This window comes from Phyllostomus discolor, chromosome 10 (genome assembly GCF_004126475.2).
Source record: "Phyllostomus discolor isolate MPI-MPIP mPhyDis1 chromosome 10, mPhyDis1.pri.v3, whole genome shotgun sequence".
Lineage (NCBI taxonomy): Eukaryota > Metazoa > Chordata > Mammalia > Chiroptera > Phyllostomidae > Phyllostomus > Phyllostomus discolor.
The window spans coordinates 28,651,419-28,668,694 of NC_040912.2; the positions used below are offsets into that span (position 1 = coordinate 28,651,419).

Below are 17,276 nucleotides of genomic sequence, written 5' to 3' on the forward strand. Positions count from 1 at the left end.
TGTGATTCAGTCAGCTGAATATTTATTCAAAAGATTCACTTCAGACCTTCTCTGCCCAGGTGCTATGGCAATCCAATTAAGGCTGCTGACTAAGACGTGGTCCCTAACCTCATGGAAAGAGGTGATACTGATGGTGTGGTCTCCTGTGTAATAAATCAATTTAGTTCCCATTGGGAATCATCTGCGTATATCAACATATGTTTTTAGTATCTCAAAGGAATTAATGTTACTATGGGTCTCAGTAGAGATTCAAAAATGATTTTCAACATGCTTTATTATTTCTTGAGAAGATATTAAGTGATATACATTTAAGCCTTGAAAAAAAGTCAAAAACAGATATTATTTACATTCCAAGAAAAGTAAAATGACATTTCTTGGAATTTGGCACTCATAGTTTGGGGTCTACTTTTATTTTTATTGCCAGCCTTCTGCTTCAGCCCCCACGTGATGCATCTGTAGCCTAGTGTGAGGTTTAATCAAAATCTATACGTACTTATTGCTTGAGATGATGAAGGCTAAGATGAAAAAATGACCCGCTGATGCTCTGGTGTGTGCCCAAATTACCCAAGGTGGATGTTTAAGAAAAGACTGCCAGCCCCCGCTCCTACTGAGTTTAATTCCACAGGGTTTCGTGGCACTCAGGAATCTGTGTTTTCAGACAGAACATGTTTTGACAAACATTGACGCCCCCCCCCCATTATCATCATCACAGAATTGGAGTTCCTATTTTCTGTCTGCTGTTTCTCAAAAGTGCTAGAACTATTAATATTTGTTTTGATATTCTGAGGTGAAACTATATGCTGATCTCCACAGCATATGTTCTAAACTAATATATACACCCATCCTCTTTCCCCTTCCTACTAGATAAAGAGATAAATGGATAGACACAGATAATAGATCCATCCACCCATTTTCACCAGGTATTCTGCCTACACATCGGAAAGTAATTCAAGTGTTTTAACATTTTCCACCTATGAGAAATACTCTAAAATTCTGTCCTAAAACATCGAAAGAAAAAAGCTACCATTGAAAGAAATTCCTATACAGTTTCCTAGACTTTAGTTATCAATAACAGTAGTTAGCTTACCTGCCATCCCGCTGAGCAGCACCACCTTCTGTTACTGTCTTGACAAATATTCCCAGCTTTTCAAGTCCAGCATCTGCTCCAACACCCATTCCAATAATACTTATGCCGAGTCCATCCTCATCTACAAAAAAGGAGGAAAAATACAACAGTAAGTGTTACATTAGTCTGCAATGAACTGGTGCGACCTTTCCCTCGATCTTGCTCTTTATGGACCATCACAGAGTCCATATCAAATACACGTGCATGGGCAGAACTTTTTTCCATGCTGGGAGCGCAGGTGTCAAATACGAACTCTCCAAAAGGCTCAGAGTTCAGTGTCATTTTATTACTGCAGTTAGCTAGTTATGTGATCCCAAGAAAAGGTAATAATCTGATTACTGTGTAATCAATTTGCCTTAAAAACATGGCCTCTCTAAACAATATGATATTTTAAGTACAAAAGCATACATAGTTAAACACATATATATTCTTTCATTTGTTTGTTTTGGGAAAGTAATAAAATTCTTGAGTCACACCTTTTTTCTTGGGAAAAGAAAAAAATGTACTACTGTCTTTCAGTCACTTCAAGGCTTGTCTGATTTTACTTCCATTAGTTACTCAATTTTTTTGCCCTGCTTTCACAAATAATTCTTTGAGGTTCAGTAATTTTATAGTAATGTAACTCTAGGTTGATCATTCTGGCTCAACTATCTCTGGCTGAGCCATACATATTATTTTAAATAAATGCGATCATAATATATATAGAATTTCCCATTTTACGTGGTCTTTTTTATTTGTTCCATATCCCTATTCATGTTCATAAGCTGGTATGTGTCTTTTAGTATTTATTCTGTCCTTATATAAGGATATAATAATACCAAAAACTATAGCATACATATGGCTTGCTTTTCTTCCCTATTTGCTTTACACAAATAAGGTCATATGATACCTAGTTCTCTCTTCAGCTTACTTTGCTAATTCAATAATACCTCATGGGTATCAATTTACATAGCTTTAAATCACTTCTGATGATTGCGTAATATTTCATGGTGAGATGGTATCGTAACACATGCAACCATTTCTCTTCTGTCAGGCATTCGTGTGCTTTTTTTTTTTTTTCATTTTATTAGCCCTGTGAATGATGCTGACAAACACCTTGTTGTTGTTGTTTTAAATTTTTTTAATTATTTTTTTGTTGTTCAAGTACAGTTATCTGCATTTACCCCCCACCACTACCCCGAAAACACCTTGTTTTTAATTTACTTACAAATTATGTGTTTCTGCATACTGCCATTTGTCCTTTCTATGAACATATATGGTATATTTTCACATCAGTGAAATAAATGATACACTATTTTGCCTTCCACATTTTTTGGTTAACGTTCAAAGTTATGTTCTGATAGCCTCAAAGACTTTGTAATTATGGTATATTGGCTGCATAAAAAATAGATACTAGCTAATCGACAGTGGTGGGCTATTAAAGGGAACCTGGCTCATGTACTCAAGAGAGGTCTGGATGCTTTTAAAGGACTTTTGAACAATAACCTTTGATTTAGTAAGTATTCTTAATTAGTAATCCTTTGAATTAGATTCATTTCATTGATCATTACTTGTCACCAACTTCTGCTTTAAGCGTTTCTAAGTACAATTCAATAACCTTACCTCCTAAATAAAGATGTATTAAAATATGTCAGTTGGCCAAAGTGGGATTTATTTGCCCTGCTGTGTGCTAAAGAAGGATTGACGGAGTGTTCTCCCCCAAGAGATGGCCTGGTGTGGGCCCTGGCCGCAGGTGCTTCCCCACCAGCCTGGGCACACATGTGACTTCCCATATTTATTTAATTCCCATTGATCATCGGCAGGCTGTTTCTTGCTAAATGTTCCTATATTCATTATGGTTTTAAGGGTCTCTCCCAAGAATGAGTTTTCTTATGCACATGAACGTTTGGTCTGGGCTGAAGGCTCTCCCTTACTGATTACAAGCGTCAAGTTCCTTCTCTTGTACACGAATTCTCTTATGTGTATAGAGATTAGCTGTGTGGCTGAATTCTTGCCCACATTTGTAGGCTTTCTACAAAGTGTGAATTGGTTCACGGTGATGAAAGGCTCAACGAGGACCTGAAGCCATGTTTACGTCCAAATGAGCTCTCGTGTTGTTCGAGAGATCACTGTAGATTCTCCCAAACTGAATAATGTCATAGGGTTTCTCTCCTGTATGAAATCTCTAGTGTCTGTTAAACATTAGCTGAGTTCTTGTTCACATTCTTTGTATTTATAGAAGCCTCTCTTCATTATGAATAACCACATGCTGGGCCCATGTGCAGCTGTAAATGAAACTTTTCCTTTCAAATGCCAGCACTCTGTACTCTTATGCCATTCGATAGTTTCTTCATGCAAATATCTTGCATGAAAATTACGTCTTAGTTCTTAAATCCATTTGCCCTTCCTGGACTCAGACTTTAGCAAAATTATCTCTCTTCCTTCTGTTGCCCTAATTGGAAAATTACTCAGTTTTGCAGAGCTAAAAACCTGACTCTGGGAAATACTCATTTGAGCCATCTTCATTTCAGTGTGGAGTCCCTGAAAGACGTGGTGATAACTAAAAGGCAATTAAAAGAAGAGTAAAATCAACCCACAGAGACCAGGGGACTGTTCTCAGCCCTGTCCAGTTTTCTCTGAGATGCATCAAGCCTGAGTGGAATCCAGAGCCACATACTTGAAGGCCTCTGATTCTTGTAGTGACCTAGTCTTTCTCTGTATATACACACCTAGGGAAGGGCATAAAAAGGAAAAACAGCCAGGAAAAGGCAGAAAAGACTGTGAGGCTGTGTTATTACAGAGGATGTTATCACCATACTCTGGAGTTCAGAGCTTATTTTCTCTTTCAGGAAAGCAATTCCTGTTGGTTTAGCAGTATTCCCATTTCTTGTGATAAATTCAAGCTTGCATTAATATGAGCGTGGGCCATTAGATTTCTTCTTCACTAAATTGCCAATTTTTCTCCTGAGTTCACTGTGTAACCTCACAGTGCCTCTTACTGTGGGTGGGATATGCGTCGCAATCCATTGAATTTGGGATGGGTGAAATGACTTGCTTCGGTCAATAGAACGGAGAGGGAAATAACTGTGTGCATTTGTCAGCAGATGCCTGGAGGAGAAGCACACTGTGCTTCCACATAAACTCCCGAGCGCCTGCGATCCATGAATGAAACAGCATTGTGCACTGCTGGTGGGAATGTAAATTGGTGCAGCCACCGTGGAAAACAGTATGAAGGTTCCCCGAGAAATAAAAATAATTGTACTTTGTTTGGTTCTCTTCCAGTTTAATCTTTCCAGTTTAACTTTTATTATACAATATAGCATACAAACAAAAGTTTTGCGAAATCATTTATCTACAAAATGTGCTTAAAAAATATAACAACCATATATGTACTAACAAAGACAAAGAACACTACCAATACCCCAAAAGCCTACTCTGTACCCCTCCCCAATACCCAACTCTTTCCTCAGTAACCATTATCCCAAATAGTGTGCTAATCATTCCCTCCTTCTCTTAATCCTGCCTTTTAAAGCCACTTATTTGTGTATCTCTAAACAATATAATGTTCAGTTTGTCTTCGCTTTGAAATTTAAACAAATGGAATCATACTAAATGGATTCTGTGATTTATTCTCCCCACCCCTCAATTTTATGTTCATAAGAATCATACATAATGGAACTGTGGCTCTTTCATTTTACTGCTGAGTAATATTTTATTGAATAGATAGGCTATAATTTGCATATTCTTTTCTATCATTGATAAATACTTGGATTGTTCTCATTTTTGGTATGATAGCCAATACCATGGCCCACAGCCCAATCTAGCTCATATATGCCATGAGCTAAGAAGAGTTTTACATGTTTAAATGGATGAAAAATGCAAGCATCATTCTTACATTCTATTTAAGATTAAATGAAAGTGTCATTTAACAGGAATGATTAGCCATTCACACTTCATGTCGTGACTGGTATTCTTTATATATATATTTTTTAGAATTTTTTTAAAGATTTTATTTATTTGTATCTTAGATAGGGAAGGGGGGGAGAAAGAGAGAGAGAGAGAAACATCAATGTGCGGTTGCTGGGGGTCATGGCCTGCAACCCAGTATGTACCCTGACTGGGAATTGAACCTGCAACACTTTGGTTCACAGCCCGCAGTCAATTATATTTTTTTTCATGCAACCAATTTTATGCTTAATACTACTTACCTAGTTTTCAGCTCCTTTCCCCTCATTTTTGCTGTTTTCAACAAGTTGCTTGTCATTTCTCTCCCTCCCTACTAAAAGTTATGTGGGTGGTGGGTTCTTTAAACTCTTCTGTATCAGCAAATTTCCTTCATTCCCCTCTGGGATGGATGTACGATACTTACACCACCACCTCTTTCTTCTCAGTGGGATGAGAAACTGTATGTATGTCTCCCCCCTTGTAGTGTGACAAGTGAGAGGTGTAATAATAGTCTAACAATTTTTGCTTTTGCATGTACCTTTGCTCTTTGTTTGCCTTGATTTTGGCCTGATATTTTGTAAGGTTTTCACTGTATGTTTGAAGAATAGGATTTTCCCCAGCTTATGCTTAAGTGTTTTTAAGCATAGAAACACTTTTTAAGTTCTTGCAACCAGTTGGCTAAGCCCTTTCAAATACATAGATCAGATCTTCTTTGAGCTCAGGAAAAATTCCTCTGTTTCTTGTCTAGTATGTCTTTTATCCCCTACTTCCGTTTCCCCTTCTGTTACCTACAATGTGTATGTGGGGTCTCCTTCATAATTTTTCTTGGATTTTTGCTGTCATTTGAGAATTAGTTTAGGACATTTCCTATGCTTGAACTTCTATGTCACCAATTTGACTTCAGTGACAATCACCCTTTCCTCTTTAAGTCTTCTACTGACATTTTTATTTTTAAAAATCAACACTATTTTTCATTATTGTTAATCTTATTAACAATTCCTTGTTAAAGCCATGCTTGAATATCCTTATTTGGTTTTGTGTTTCACTGCCTCTTTTTTTGTTATTTGAGTTATCATCTGTTCTGCTTTCTTCCTCAAACTCTGAGATGTGATATTCATTGGTCAGAGTCTAGTTCCCAGCTTCCCGCCTTCCTTGACCATGAACATAACAGTGCCTGGTCCTGTGGTCCCCAGTTGTTGCAGCAGGCAGGCTGTGATCCCAGGGAGAGGATTCAAGGGGAAGCCACTCTGTTCTGGGTCTCCCTGCTCTCCTTTAGCCCTTCCCCCCTCGGAGATGAAGAGGATTCCACTGCCTTCAATCCCAAACCTATAATTTTCTAAAGCCTAACACTCCCCATATCTACCACATTGGGAATCTAACCATGATCACTCTCCCTCCACCAAAAAAGCATAAACCAAAAAACCCAACCACCTGCCACCTGGCCCAAGCTCTCGCGTGGAGCAGCTCTCTTGGGCTCTCGCCTCACCAGCCCTTTGCTGCAGTGTCAACCCAGCAGCTGGGCTCGCTCATGCCTCCCTGCTCCTAGCCACCGTCCAGCCAGCAACTGCAGATGAGTTTCAGTTAGAAGTAACGGGGAGAGAGAGTCTTTCAATCCACCATCTATATAGAATTTAGATTGACCATTTTTGAAGTTTAATTAATAAAATGAATGAGAATTAAAACTTGACCCAATCCTCAAGGGGGGAAAAGCTACACTTAGGAAAAATCAAGTCATTTCTGTATTATTAACATAGTAGTGTAATATTATAAACATTGTAGAGCTCATATACCTTTTTCCAGTTCCACCGGGAAAAGATCCAGCTTTTCTACACGCTTTTCCAGTTCATACTCGGCTGAAGCAGCCACTGGGTCAACCTCATCATTCCTCCTGTCGTAGTCTTCATTGGAGTATGTGCTGAAAACCTGTAGGAAGAGATCAACAAAAAGATGATCATTAAAAAGATGGCTTTCTTAATCACGAAGAAAAATCTAAGTACACAAGAGCACATAAGTTAAAAATTTTGTATTCTGAATTTCATCTAAACAACTGCTTTGTTTTTAAGATCAATTGAGAGTTTGAAAAGAAGAAAAATGAATGAGCATAAACACAGCTTATTTTTTTAAACACATGAGTCATTCTATCACTGTTAACAATTTGGGAGACAGCAGTAGCCACAGCACACATTTGAATAGCAACATCAATCCCTTTTTATAGAATCAGAGCACACCACACTAGCCGCAATGCTGGCTCCTGGTAAACCCAAGGTACAGCATCCTGAAGCCACTACCTAAGCAAACACCCACACTGACCCTGTTTCATGGTGTGAGCTACACAAGCTTCAACACTGTCGTGTGTCAGAACTGTGATTATATTTCAATCACAGAATCACTGAAACTGATTTCTTTTCTATACTGTACATGGCTGTGTTAAACTCTCATTTTACTTGCTTGTAGATTTAAATGAAATTCTCACTGAACCCTTCTATGTAATGACTATCAAACTCTCGCTCGAGAGCAGCAGAACAGATAGCAGAATGCCAGCTCTTTTTTCCCTAATCATTCAAAAGGCTACTAAATGTGGTCTTCAGACACTGTCACGAGGCGTTTGATTGCCCTTATTTCTGCTGAACTACTTGTTTTTGTTTTTTTGAAAAAATAAAACAGGTGTACAATACCTTGCTTAATACACAGAACAATATTTAAAAGAAACTTATAATTCATCAAGTCCAATTAATAGGTATAATAAAAACTACATTTTCAATTAAATTCAAAAGTTTACTATCTGAACTGTACCTTAAAGAACTCTGTAATATCTCCCCAAATCTTAAAAACTTGGAATGACTTGTTTTTAAAATATATACATAAAAAGCTACCATAAAAACAGAAAGCAGAAACAAAGATCAGAGATAAAAACAAAAAATCAAGTCCATGGCCTACAACGCTGGCCCCACTTGTCCAGCTGTGCTTTCCATGCACATGACCGGGAAACTGGCAACTCCTGGGTACTATGTGTGGAACCGATAAACCAGAAACACACACTGCACATGTAGAAGCAGCTGCAGCATGGTTGCTAGTGGCATACACTTCTCAGAACTGTGCCATTCATAGGACTTATACCACGATGAATTCTGTTTTTCTTCCTGACTGTAGACATGTTTTCACAGCCTCATGCCACTTGCTTGGTCTCTACGATATTTCTCCATCACAATAACCATCACAATGTCAAAATGCACATTCCTAAATGCAGCTTGTTCTGATTTTATTCATCTTTTCATGTAACATGCTTCTTCCTATTCCTCTCATATAGAACCCTGGAATATTTTTCTTAGATTATCAGGTTTATGATGTTCTCTTAGTGCTTTTGACCTTTCACTTTCCTTATATGTTTGTAATCTCTTATTCTTTTTCACATGTATTCATTTACAGTTATTCATTCATAAAAAACGTTAGAGTGCTGACTCCATGCCAGACGCCGTGCTACACGCTGTAGAAGGCACGATGGCAAGCAGCTCCCAGCTTAGTCGGAACACGGAAGTCAACATAAACAACTATGATATACTGTGATAACTGATATAACAGAGGAATATACCAAGAAATCTTATTTTATTTGCCTGAGACAGGGAAGGATTTCATGGAGGGAAAAAATATCTGGGTTGAGTCTTAAAAAACAAACAAAGACTCCTATACTTGACTGTAGAAGAGGCAGAATGTGAATGTCAAGTATAAGACCTCAAACAAACAATCAAATCTGTGCCTGTGTCCTTCAGAAAACGTCAGCAGTTGAGTGGACAACAACGTAACATGTCTAGGGGAGCAAACCTTAATGACACAAACAGAAAAGGTAGCCAGCCTGGAACTTGCATGTCCTGGAAACTACTGGTGGATACGACTGAAAATTAGTCCATTAATATTTGCCCCCCATCTACTTTCACTAATAGGTCCAAGTACATGATTGCAGAAAAAGGATTCAAATGACATCCACTCTGGAACGTAGCTCAATTTTGCTACTGCCTAGTAAGGAAGTGGATATATATGTATGTATGCCTAGTGTGTGTAGATATAGATTTTAAAAATGTAACTATGAGGGAACTGTTTCAAATAAATTAACACCTTCCTGCCTTTCTCCAGGATCCAAAACCACCATAAAGACATACATACATATACATATATATCTTTAGTTCAGTCACCTTCACATTGTTCCTGTGTTACTTGACTGAGAAAAGCAAACAAAAGCAAGTTTAAATATAGGTGTTCTTGCTTCAGAGCCAACAAGAGATATCCTGCTCCTTTATCAAAAGAAACCAAACAAGACCTTGTCCTTTGCTTTGCAACAGAGGCAGACTTTTAGGGGTAACAAGTTCACAAATGCATTAGCAATGACATTTCTGACCCAGTAATCCAAGGCTATGAAAAACAAATAAAGCTAAAATTAGCATATCAGAAGATTTCAATTAAAAGCATTCTTTTTCACATTTCTGGTAGTTTGAGCTACAACACTGTTTCAAAAATAAGAAAGAAACTTATTTCCTTAACTTCCTTATGACACATTTTTGTTAATCAATGTAGGTCAAAACCAATTCAGGACTTTCTGTAAACACTGGCTGGAAGGAATCTCCCACAATGCTTCTATAAGCTCTGAGCATCTGAGTTCTGCTTCATCTTCCTGACGACACATCGAAGATGGACAATGTCCCTGGCGCCGGCATGCTGCACGCATGTCAGGTGATGGCTTGGCACAGTGCGCTCCTGGGGATCTGCCCGACATTCACATGCTCCCACAGACACACCCCACTTCTCACAAGCTTCCATGGTAGAACTAACTCACCTTCCCGTGATTTGAGTGGCTCTGCTAAAGAGACTCTAAGTTGAAACTAAGAAAGCATGGAGAGGATAGTCTATGCTTGAAGTTTTAAAAACAAATTTGGCAATAAACCCTGCTCAGAAAGGAGGATCCTGGCAGCTTTAGAACAAAGTGTCATAACTTCCGCCTTCCTTTTCTTTCCCCAGAACCAAGGCCAGTTCACTGACTTATGATAATGCCAGAGAGAGCTTTTAATGCCTGCTGTGTGCTAAGAGTGTGTCAGGTCCTTGTTGCAAAGTGACCTAAGCCAAACTGGGGTTCACAACTATCAGGCATTTGGGTGTAAGCACTGGTGGTCTCCAAAGATTCTAAACAGGTGAGGGCTTTTTGCTGTGTATAAAAACATTGATGAGTAGGAAGGTGAAAAAGCAAACCCACAGCTCTATCTTGTGAGCTCAGCAGCGTCCCAGATGTCTGTCCTTAAGGTACTCTGACAGTAACCTGCATGGAGGTGTCCTTAATGTAGTTGGGACAGTATTCTACAGTGGAATGTGTCTAACCTTCTAATCTGATCACTCAACAGAATCCTACATATCAGAAAAAGGACAAAATGAGTACTAGAATTAGATGTTACTTCAAAAGCTATTAGCTTGCTGGTCTTGCCTGACTCAAAGTCCATTAACATAAAATACTTTTAAGGCCAATCCACGTATTTTCAATATTGCTCATTTCACCAATTATTTACACAATAACATCCTTGGTATAACCTTCCTGTGCAGATTTAAAGTACCTGTCTCTGAAGCGTAGACTTCTAATTAGGGTCTTTGAAATATTAATTAACTTATCCTAGTGAGGATTTATGATTAGTATACATGGAATGCTAAATTAACAACTCCTAAAACAAAGTTAAACCCATAACTACTGTGATGTATATGATAAAGTAATTGGAAATAAATTACAGATAATATAAAACATTACACATATTATCATTAACTCTGGTGCCAACTGATCCATTAACTACGCCACAAACAAGTAAAAAGAGTGCCCACTTTTCATATATTTTGCATAATAAACTTAAAACTCAGAGAGCTATACATGATGTATATAAGGATGATTAAAGAAGACAAAGTCTATAAGGACAAAGATATATTTCATTAAGTGTAAGCCTAGTGTTGTCATGGGTAACTAAAGAACAGGAAGTGAAAAAATAAACATACTCCACATAATGGACAGTTGAGCATACAGCCAGCTAGTTCAAAAGGCAATACGAAGAAACCTATATTTGTCAGGGTTCTCCAGAAAAACAGAGCCAACAGGATGTGTGTGTAAGTATACATATGGTATTACATTTGTATTTATAGTAAACTTGATTGATTCTAAGAAATTGGCTCATGGGATCACATAGGGAGGCTGACAAACCCAGCACCTGTGGGGTAGGCCCGCAGGCTGGAAACCAGGGAAAAGTGGCTGCTGCCCCTGAAGTCCAAGGTCAGTCTGCTTGCAGAGCTCCCTCTTCTTCACGGGAAGTCAGTCTTTTTCTGTTAAGGCCTTCGGTTGGTTGGGTGAGGCCCACTCTCAAGACAGAGGGCAATTTGCTTTCCTCAATTTAAATGTTAAAGTCATTCAAAAACACCTGGCGGAGACATCTAAAATAGTGTTTGACCAAACACTTGGGCACCATGGCCCAGTCGAGTTGACACATCAAATTATCCATCACAGATCCCTTAAAATAGAATATCCTCTGGCTTGAAAAATGACTCTTTTGACATCTGAAAAAGAATCATATCTTGATAGTGTTTTTCTCACATCATTTGGACTGTTGTAATTTCCATATCTGCAGATATATTTGTAGAATGTATGCAAAACCAATGATAAAATAAAATACACATTTTTGTATTATTATTGGCACCAACCACTTCATACTTGTAGATAATCAACAACCAAGTGGAAGATGTAAACTCTTCAAATTTAGAATAGCTGTGGTTGACTCTGTGGGAAGATAAGTTATATATACGGACATATTTCATAAAAGAATATTTCAAGAGAAGTGGAGCTTTATTAAGGTCAAATATACAGAAATTATTAATGATATATAGTGATTAGAAGGTCCTGTATCACTTCCTTTTGACAAAATAGAATTCAATTATAACTAGTATCATTAATCTGCAAATATGTGGTTGTTGAAGTACTTAAAAGTTTTTAACCATGAGCTTAATTTCTCCTTGCAAAAACAGTTTATGGCATTAAAGTAGTCAGGAAGAAATTCCATTGTAAGTAAATAAAACCTAGCTCATTCTAAATCTGGACAAATTCTAAGACAGTGAGGTTCAAATTGATGAGTTTTTCCAGTAGACAGTTTAATAGAAAACTGGGCAATTGCACTGATGCTCATGTTTTTCACAGTATTTTTCAAATTATTATAAACAATTAAACATACCAATGAGGAATTAGTAATGTTCTCTTTCAGTTCAACCAGGATTTGGTTTAAATTGGACACATATGCTTCACAAACTGACAACTGGTAGCCAGCATGAAATAAACTGGTGACATTGGTCCAGTTCCCATTGGGCAGGTGCCATCACCACAGAAAAATTCAACTAACTGACATCTATTGGCACCTTTGTGGGGGGATGGGGTCATCTCCTAAGAGAAATAGCTGACTTCTCATTCACAGAAGTTAATGCTCTTGTACAGATGCAACAGGACGAGTTAGTAAGTCAGATTCTATTCTAGCATTTGTCTTAGCAGTTGATATTAATTCTTTCACCACCAGAGCCAGCACTGTGTTGCTAATAGCCTATGGAGGGAGATTATTTTGAATTGCCTTAACAGAAAAACAGGTGGAGGGAAGTGCTATACAATGTGTGGGTGTTGAGATTAAAAAGGAGCAAGGGGGACATTGTTCACACCGAAGAGCATTCGAGAGATTCTCGAGGCTGGGAAGAAAACGTGAGTCTTTCCTGGAGTATAGGAGTTCCTCGGGTAGAGAAGTTCATACTCTCCCATGCCAAGCCCCCAAAAATGACCACACTTCTTCTGGAAGGGCTAAAGGATATCATGAAAACTGAACACCAAATTCTAAGTTCTTAGGAACCTTGAGAAGAGGACCTCATCTTACGAATTTGCCTAGAAACAGAGAAAAATAGCCTTAAAGGGAACTTAACCATTTTTTCAAGATCATCAAAAGTAACAGCATGGATTAAAGGCAGAGAGGCTTCTAACACAAAGAACTCTGTAAATAAACTTCCAGAAATTACGCATATACCCAGGGTGGTGGAAGACAATGCAAAAACACAAAAGACACTTAATTAAAGAGTTAAACAGTAGGTGATAATCTCAAGAACGTTAACTTCAGTACAGTGGAAGAAAGTAATGTGATTGTAAAGCATCCTTGGTAGCTGAGCTAGAATGGATTCCTACTCCTTAGATAAATGTGTTGATGAACAGACACTACACACCAACACTGATGGTCTTTCATGTGTCAACTTGACTAGACTACAGCCTCCTGTTATTTAATCAAACACTAGTGCTTGCTTCAGTAGCACATATACTAAAATTGGAATGATACTGAGCAGATTAACATGCCCACGGTACAAGGATGACACACAAGTCCGTGAGGCATTCTGAATATATTTTTTGGAACAAAGTAGTGGAAAACAATGAATCAGAGCAGCAAAAAGAGAAAAGAATGCTTACAAAATGAGGATACTTTAAGAGACCTTTGGGACAACCTGAAACATAACAACATCAGCATTATAGGGGGACAAAAGGAGAAAAGAAAGAGCAAGGAACTGAGAACCTATTTGAAGAAATAATAACTGATCACTTCCCTAACCTGGTGAAGGAAAACACACACACACACACAAGTCGAGGAAGCACAGAGTCCCAAACAAGGTAAACACAGAGGCCTACACCAAGACATATAACTAAAAATGCAAAGGTTAAAGACAAAGAGAGAATCTTAAAAGCAGCAAGAGAAAGACAGTAAGTTACTTACAAGGGAGCTCCCATAAAATTGTCAGCTGATTTCTCAAGAGAAACATTCCAAATCAGAAAGGATTGGCACAAAGTATTCAAAGTGATGAAAAGCAAGGAACTACAACCAAAACTACTTTATCCATCAAGGCTATGATTTAAAATTGAAGAAGAAATCCCGAGCTTTCCAGACAGGAAAAAGCTAAAGGAGTTCATTATCACCAAACCATTATTACAAGAAATGTCTGTAATGAGTGAGAGAAGTAAGTGAGCAGGGGAAGGTATGTGGAAGACATCCTGGGAGAAAGTATAGCATGTACAAGACAGGAATGAGAGAGTAGAACAGAATTATACAACAGGAAGTAACTCAATATAGCCAAAACTGGAGTGGTGTGTGAATGACAGGAGGTGAGAACAGTGATGAGATGAGCAACAGTGAGAGCTTTATGACACATGATCTGTTGTGTGAATAAAATTCCCATGCTCAAACCCTGGAAGAGAATGGGGCATTAGGAAGAAGATGAGAGGGGGCCAGAATCAGAAGAGAGGTGAGCTAGGAGCCCTAGGAATTCACTCCCCACCCCTTTTGGGGAACTTAGTGGAAACATAGGCCCCAAAGATACTAGGTGACTTTCCCTGAAGTGTCCCCAGGCGTGGGTCCGGTTGTCCACGCAACATGGAAGGGAGGCAGGCAGATGGGCTCACTGCCCCTGCAGAAGGACAGGTCTGTGAGAACACAGACGTCATCAGGCTCAGAAGAATGTGAGCAAACCAAGACACTGAGAACTGAAGTTCTGCTTCCAGGGTCAGCCAGGAAAACGGCGGCAGGTGAGTGACAACAGCGACAAAAGACCTGCCTCTACTGAGTATATCTGTGACATTTTTAGGGTGTAATTACATGGAAATCATGAAATGTAAAAGTTTACCTAAAATCCTGCACTTCACTTGTGCTGATCTCTGGAAAGAGAATTCACTTATTAAGTTTATCACTCTCTACCAGGAATCAAATAATAAAAACAAAGGCTGCATAATTTTCTAAAATCTCAAACAGGTTCAAATGCTGATAGTGCATAGGGAAAGAAAAAGAAAAAAAAAACCTCTAGCAAACATTTCTAGCACCAACTAAGACCTACTTAGCCAACTAAAATTTTTCATTTTTGTAAAGGTCATGAGTGACATATGGCTAATTGTTGAACTCTGCAAGCTGAGGCCAGACATCACATGGTGGAAAAAACTGAAAAACAAGACTGAAACACAAATTGCCAATTGTTAGGGAATGCACATATACCTGGGGACACTGAAGCGAGGATACGGGGCTCAGCTTGGAAACCCAAGCCTAGGCGGGAAAGGAACTACTCTGGCCAGCTGCGATCCAACAGTAAATCAGTCATGTCCCTCCACAAAGCACGAAAGACTCTGCTTTCTTATAAACGAGCTGTCCCTTCCATTTAGACTTCTCCAAGAGCTCGAGTCAAATGCAATCACCTGCTTCTGGATCATCCTCGACAATGTAAACATACATGAAATCTACAAACGGGATCTGTCTCATGCTTCCCTCATTTACAGGCAAAACCTAAAGGGCAGGAGCGCTTTATAGGAAAACATGATAATTAGCCATCTTTCAAAACGGGCAGAGGACAGTGCTGTCACATTACTCTTGGTGTGTCTGCGGTGGAAGCTGTCACCCCCTCCATTACCATAGGATTATTGGTCAAATCTGGGGATCACTGACACTTGAATCACACTAACTTTCACCTCTCACATACATCTCATAAAAGAAATGGCTTTGTAAATACCATGTGTACCACTGTGTTTCTTCAACCAATTGTCTCCATCACCTTAGAAACTGTCCATAGAAAAGAAGACGCCAGCAAAGCTAAGTGCTGATGTGTTAAAAAAGGGTGAATGCTCTGTAAACAGAGAAGAGGATGCAACAATGCCCGCCACCTGAATCCCTGATTCCACAGAGACAGTCCACACTCTGGATGCGTGTGATGCCTTCACAGAAGCGCCTCAAAATCAAAGTGCCCCACAACAAAACTGCCTGTCTCCCATCCTGTGCCTCCTGTACGGTCCCTCCTGTTTGATATGAGCTGGATCTTTGTGGTCATGTGGGCTCAAAAAGGCAGTCAGTCATGTAACTAGTCTTCTTCTTCACTTCCCAATACACCCCCACTTAAAATTGGTTGAAATTTCCTGTTGATTTTAGCTTTGAAAGGATTCTCGTTCTCATTCCTTCCTGACTGCTCAGATCCCTGCTGATTAAATTACCCTACCACACAGTCACTGCATTCTGCTCTTCTCCAACTTATTATAGCCCTCCACCCCACTGAGCACCATCCCTGAAGTGTGGCTCTGGTCATGGTGCTGTGGGTCAGGAGCGCACGTGGGAGACAGGGTTGGGGTGGGGAACGGAGAGAGAGTGTGAATTTACAAGTGATGTTACATTTCTTCTGCACACTTCTTCTGTACTTTCCAATTTTGTATAGTGACTAAGAAGTACTTTCTAATGGGAGAGGACACTCTAAAAAGCTTCCTGACATTCTTCTTTCCTTCAAGAATAAAGCTCAAATGTTTTAGAAGAACATCAAAATTCTCCAAGATCTGACTCCTGCCGACACTGCTAGCCTTTACCTAACACTACTTCCTTTCCCTCACTCTACGATGTAAAAACACACTACTTTGTTATATGTCCACAAAGCTTTCTTTCATATTTGCATCTGTCCTACAGAGTCATCATATTCTGCTATATACTGCATTTATCTGTGACCACATTACCTATTCAAATAAGCTGTCAGCTCCTTTGTGTGGGGTAGTCTTATTCATCTTTCTATCACCTACTGGTTTGGGGTTTTTCCTTGTTTTCTTTTCCCAGCTTTATTAAAGTATAATTAACAAAAACTGTATCTATTGAATAACAGGATGTAACTATTTAAGCAGCATGATGTTTAATGTACAGGTACACAGCGAAATGTTTACCACACTCGGTATCACCTACTGTTAACAGTATGATGTCTTAAAGGCAACGGGTATTTTATCATCGTCGGTGGTCTGTATATGAACGGCATCTTAATTCAGAACTGCTTCTGAACAAAAGAAAAGTGACCTTTAAAAGATAAAAGGAAGCCCCAATCATAAAAAGCTTTCAAAAAACTGACATCTTCAAAACAAAGAAATCTTCACATGTACAAAACTGGGGATGACCTTTACCGGACATCAATTAGCCAAATAAACCAATTATAATACCCATTTAGTATAATCATTTACAAGGCTATATTTTAGAAGAGATGGCTTAGTAATATGGCTGTAATGAAATCAAGTATTACCAAAGGATAAATCCTTATTAAAATTAATTTTATATTCTATTATAGATAATATGAAAAAAGACCACTAATCTCCTTTATTAAAGGCAGTTAGCTCCGAGAAATTTTTTTAAATCTCTTTTTTGAT

At 38.7% G+C, this 17,276-nt stretch overlaps 1 protein-coding gene and 1 non-coding gene across 10 annotated transcripts in view; one reads left to right on the forward strand and one right to left on the reverse strand.

Annotated features, from left to right (window-relative positions):
• The window catches only part of PPP1R9A (protein phosphatase 1 regulatory subunit 9A), a 264,007-nt gene that overhangs the window by 110,631 nt on the left and 136,100 nt on the right, over window positions 1-17,276 (reverse strand). For all 9 annotated transcript variants that reach the window (XM_036010601.1, XM_036010600.1, XM_036010598.1 and 6 more), the window contains 2 exons: window positions 6,841-6,973; window positions 1,088-1,208 (listed from right to left, as the gene is read on the reverse strand). In XM_036010601.1, coding sequence (XP_035866494.1) covers window positions 1,088-1,208; window positions 6,841-6,973 — 254 coding nt within the window. The remainder of the gene's footprint in view (window positions 1-1,087; window positions 1,209-6,840; window positions 6,974-17,276) is intronic.
• LOC114508319 lies at window positions 13,378-13,484 on the forward strand. The gene has a single exon (XR_003685548.1). It is a non-coding gene; the product is annotated as a U6 spliceosomal RNA (small nuclear RNA).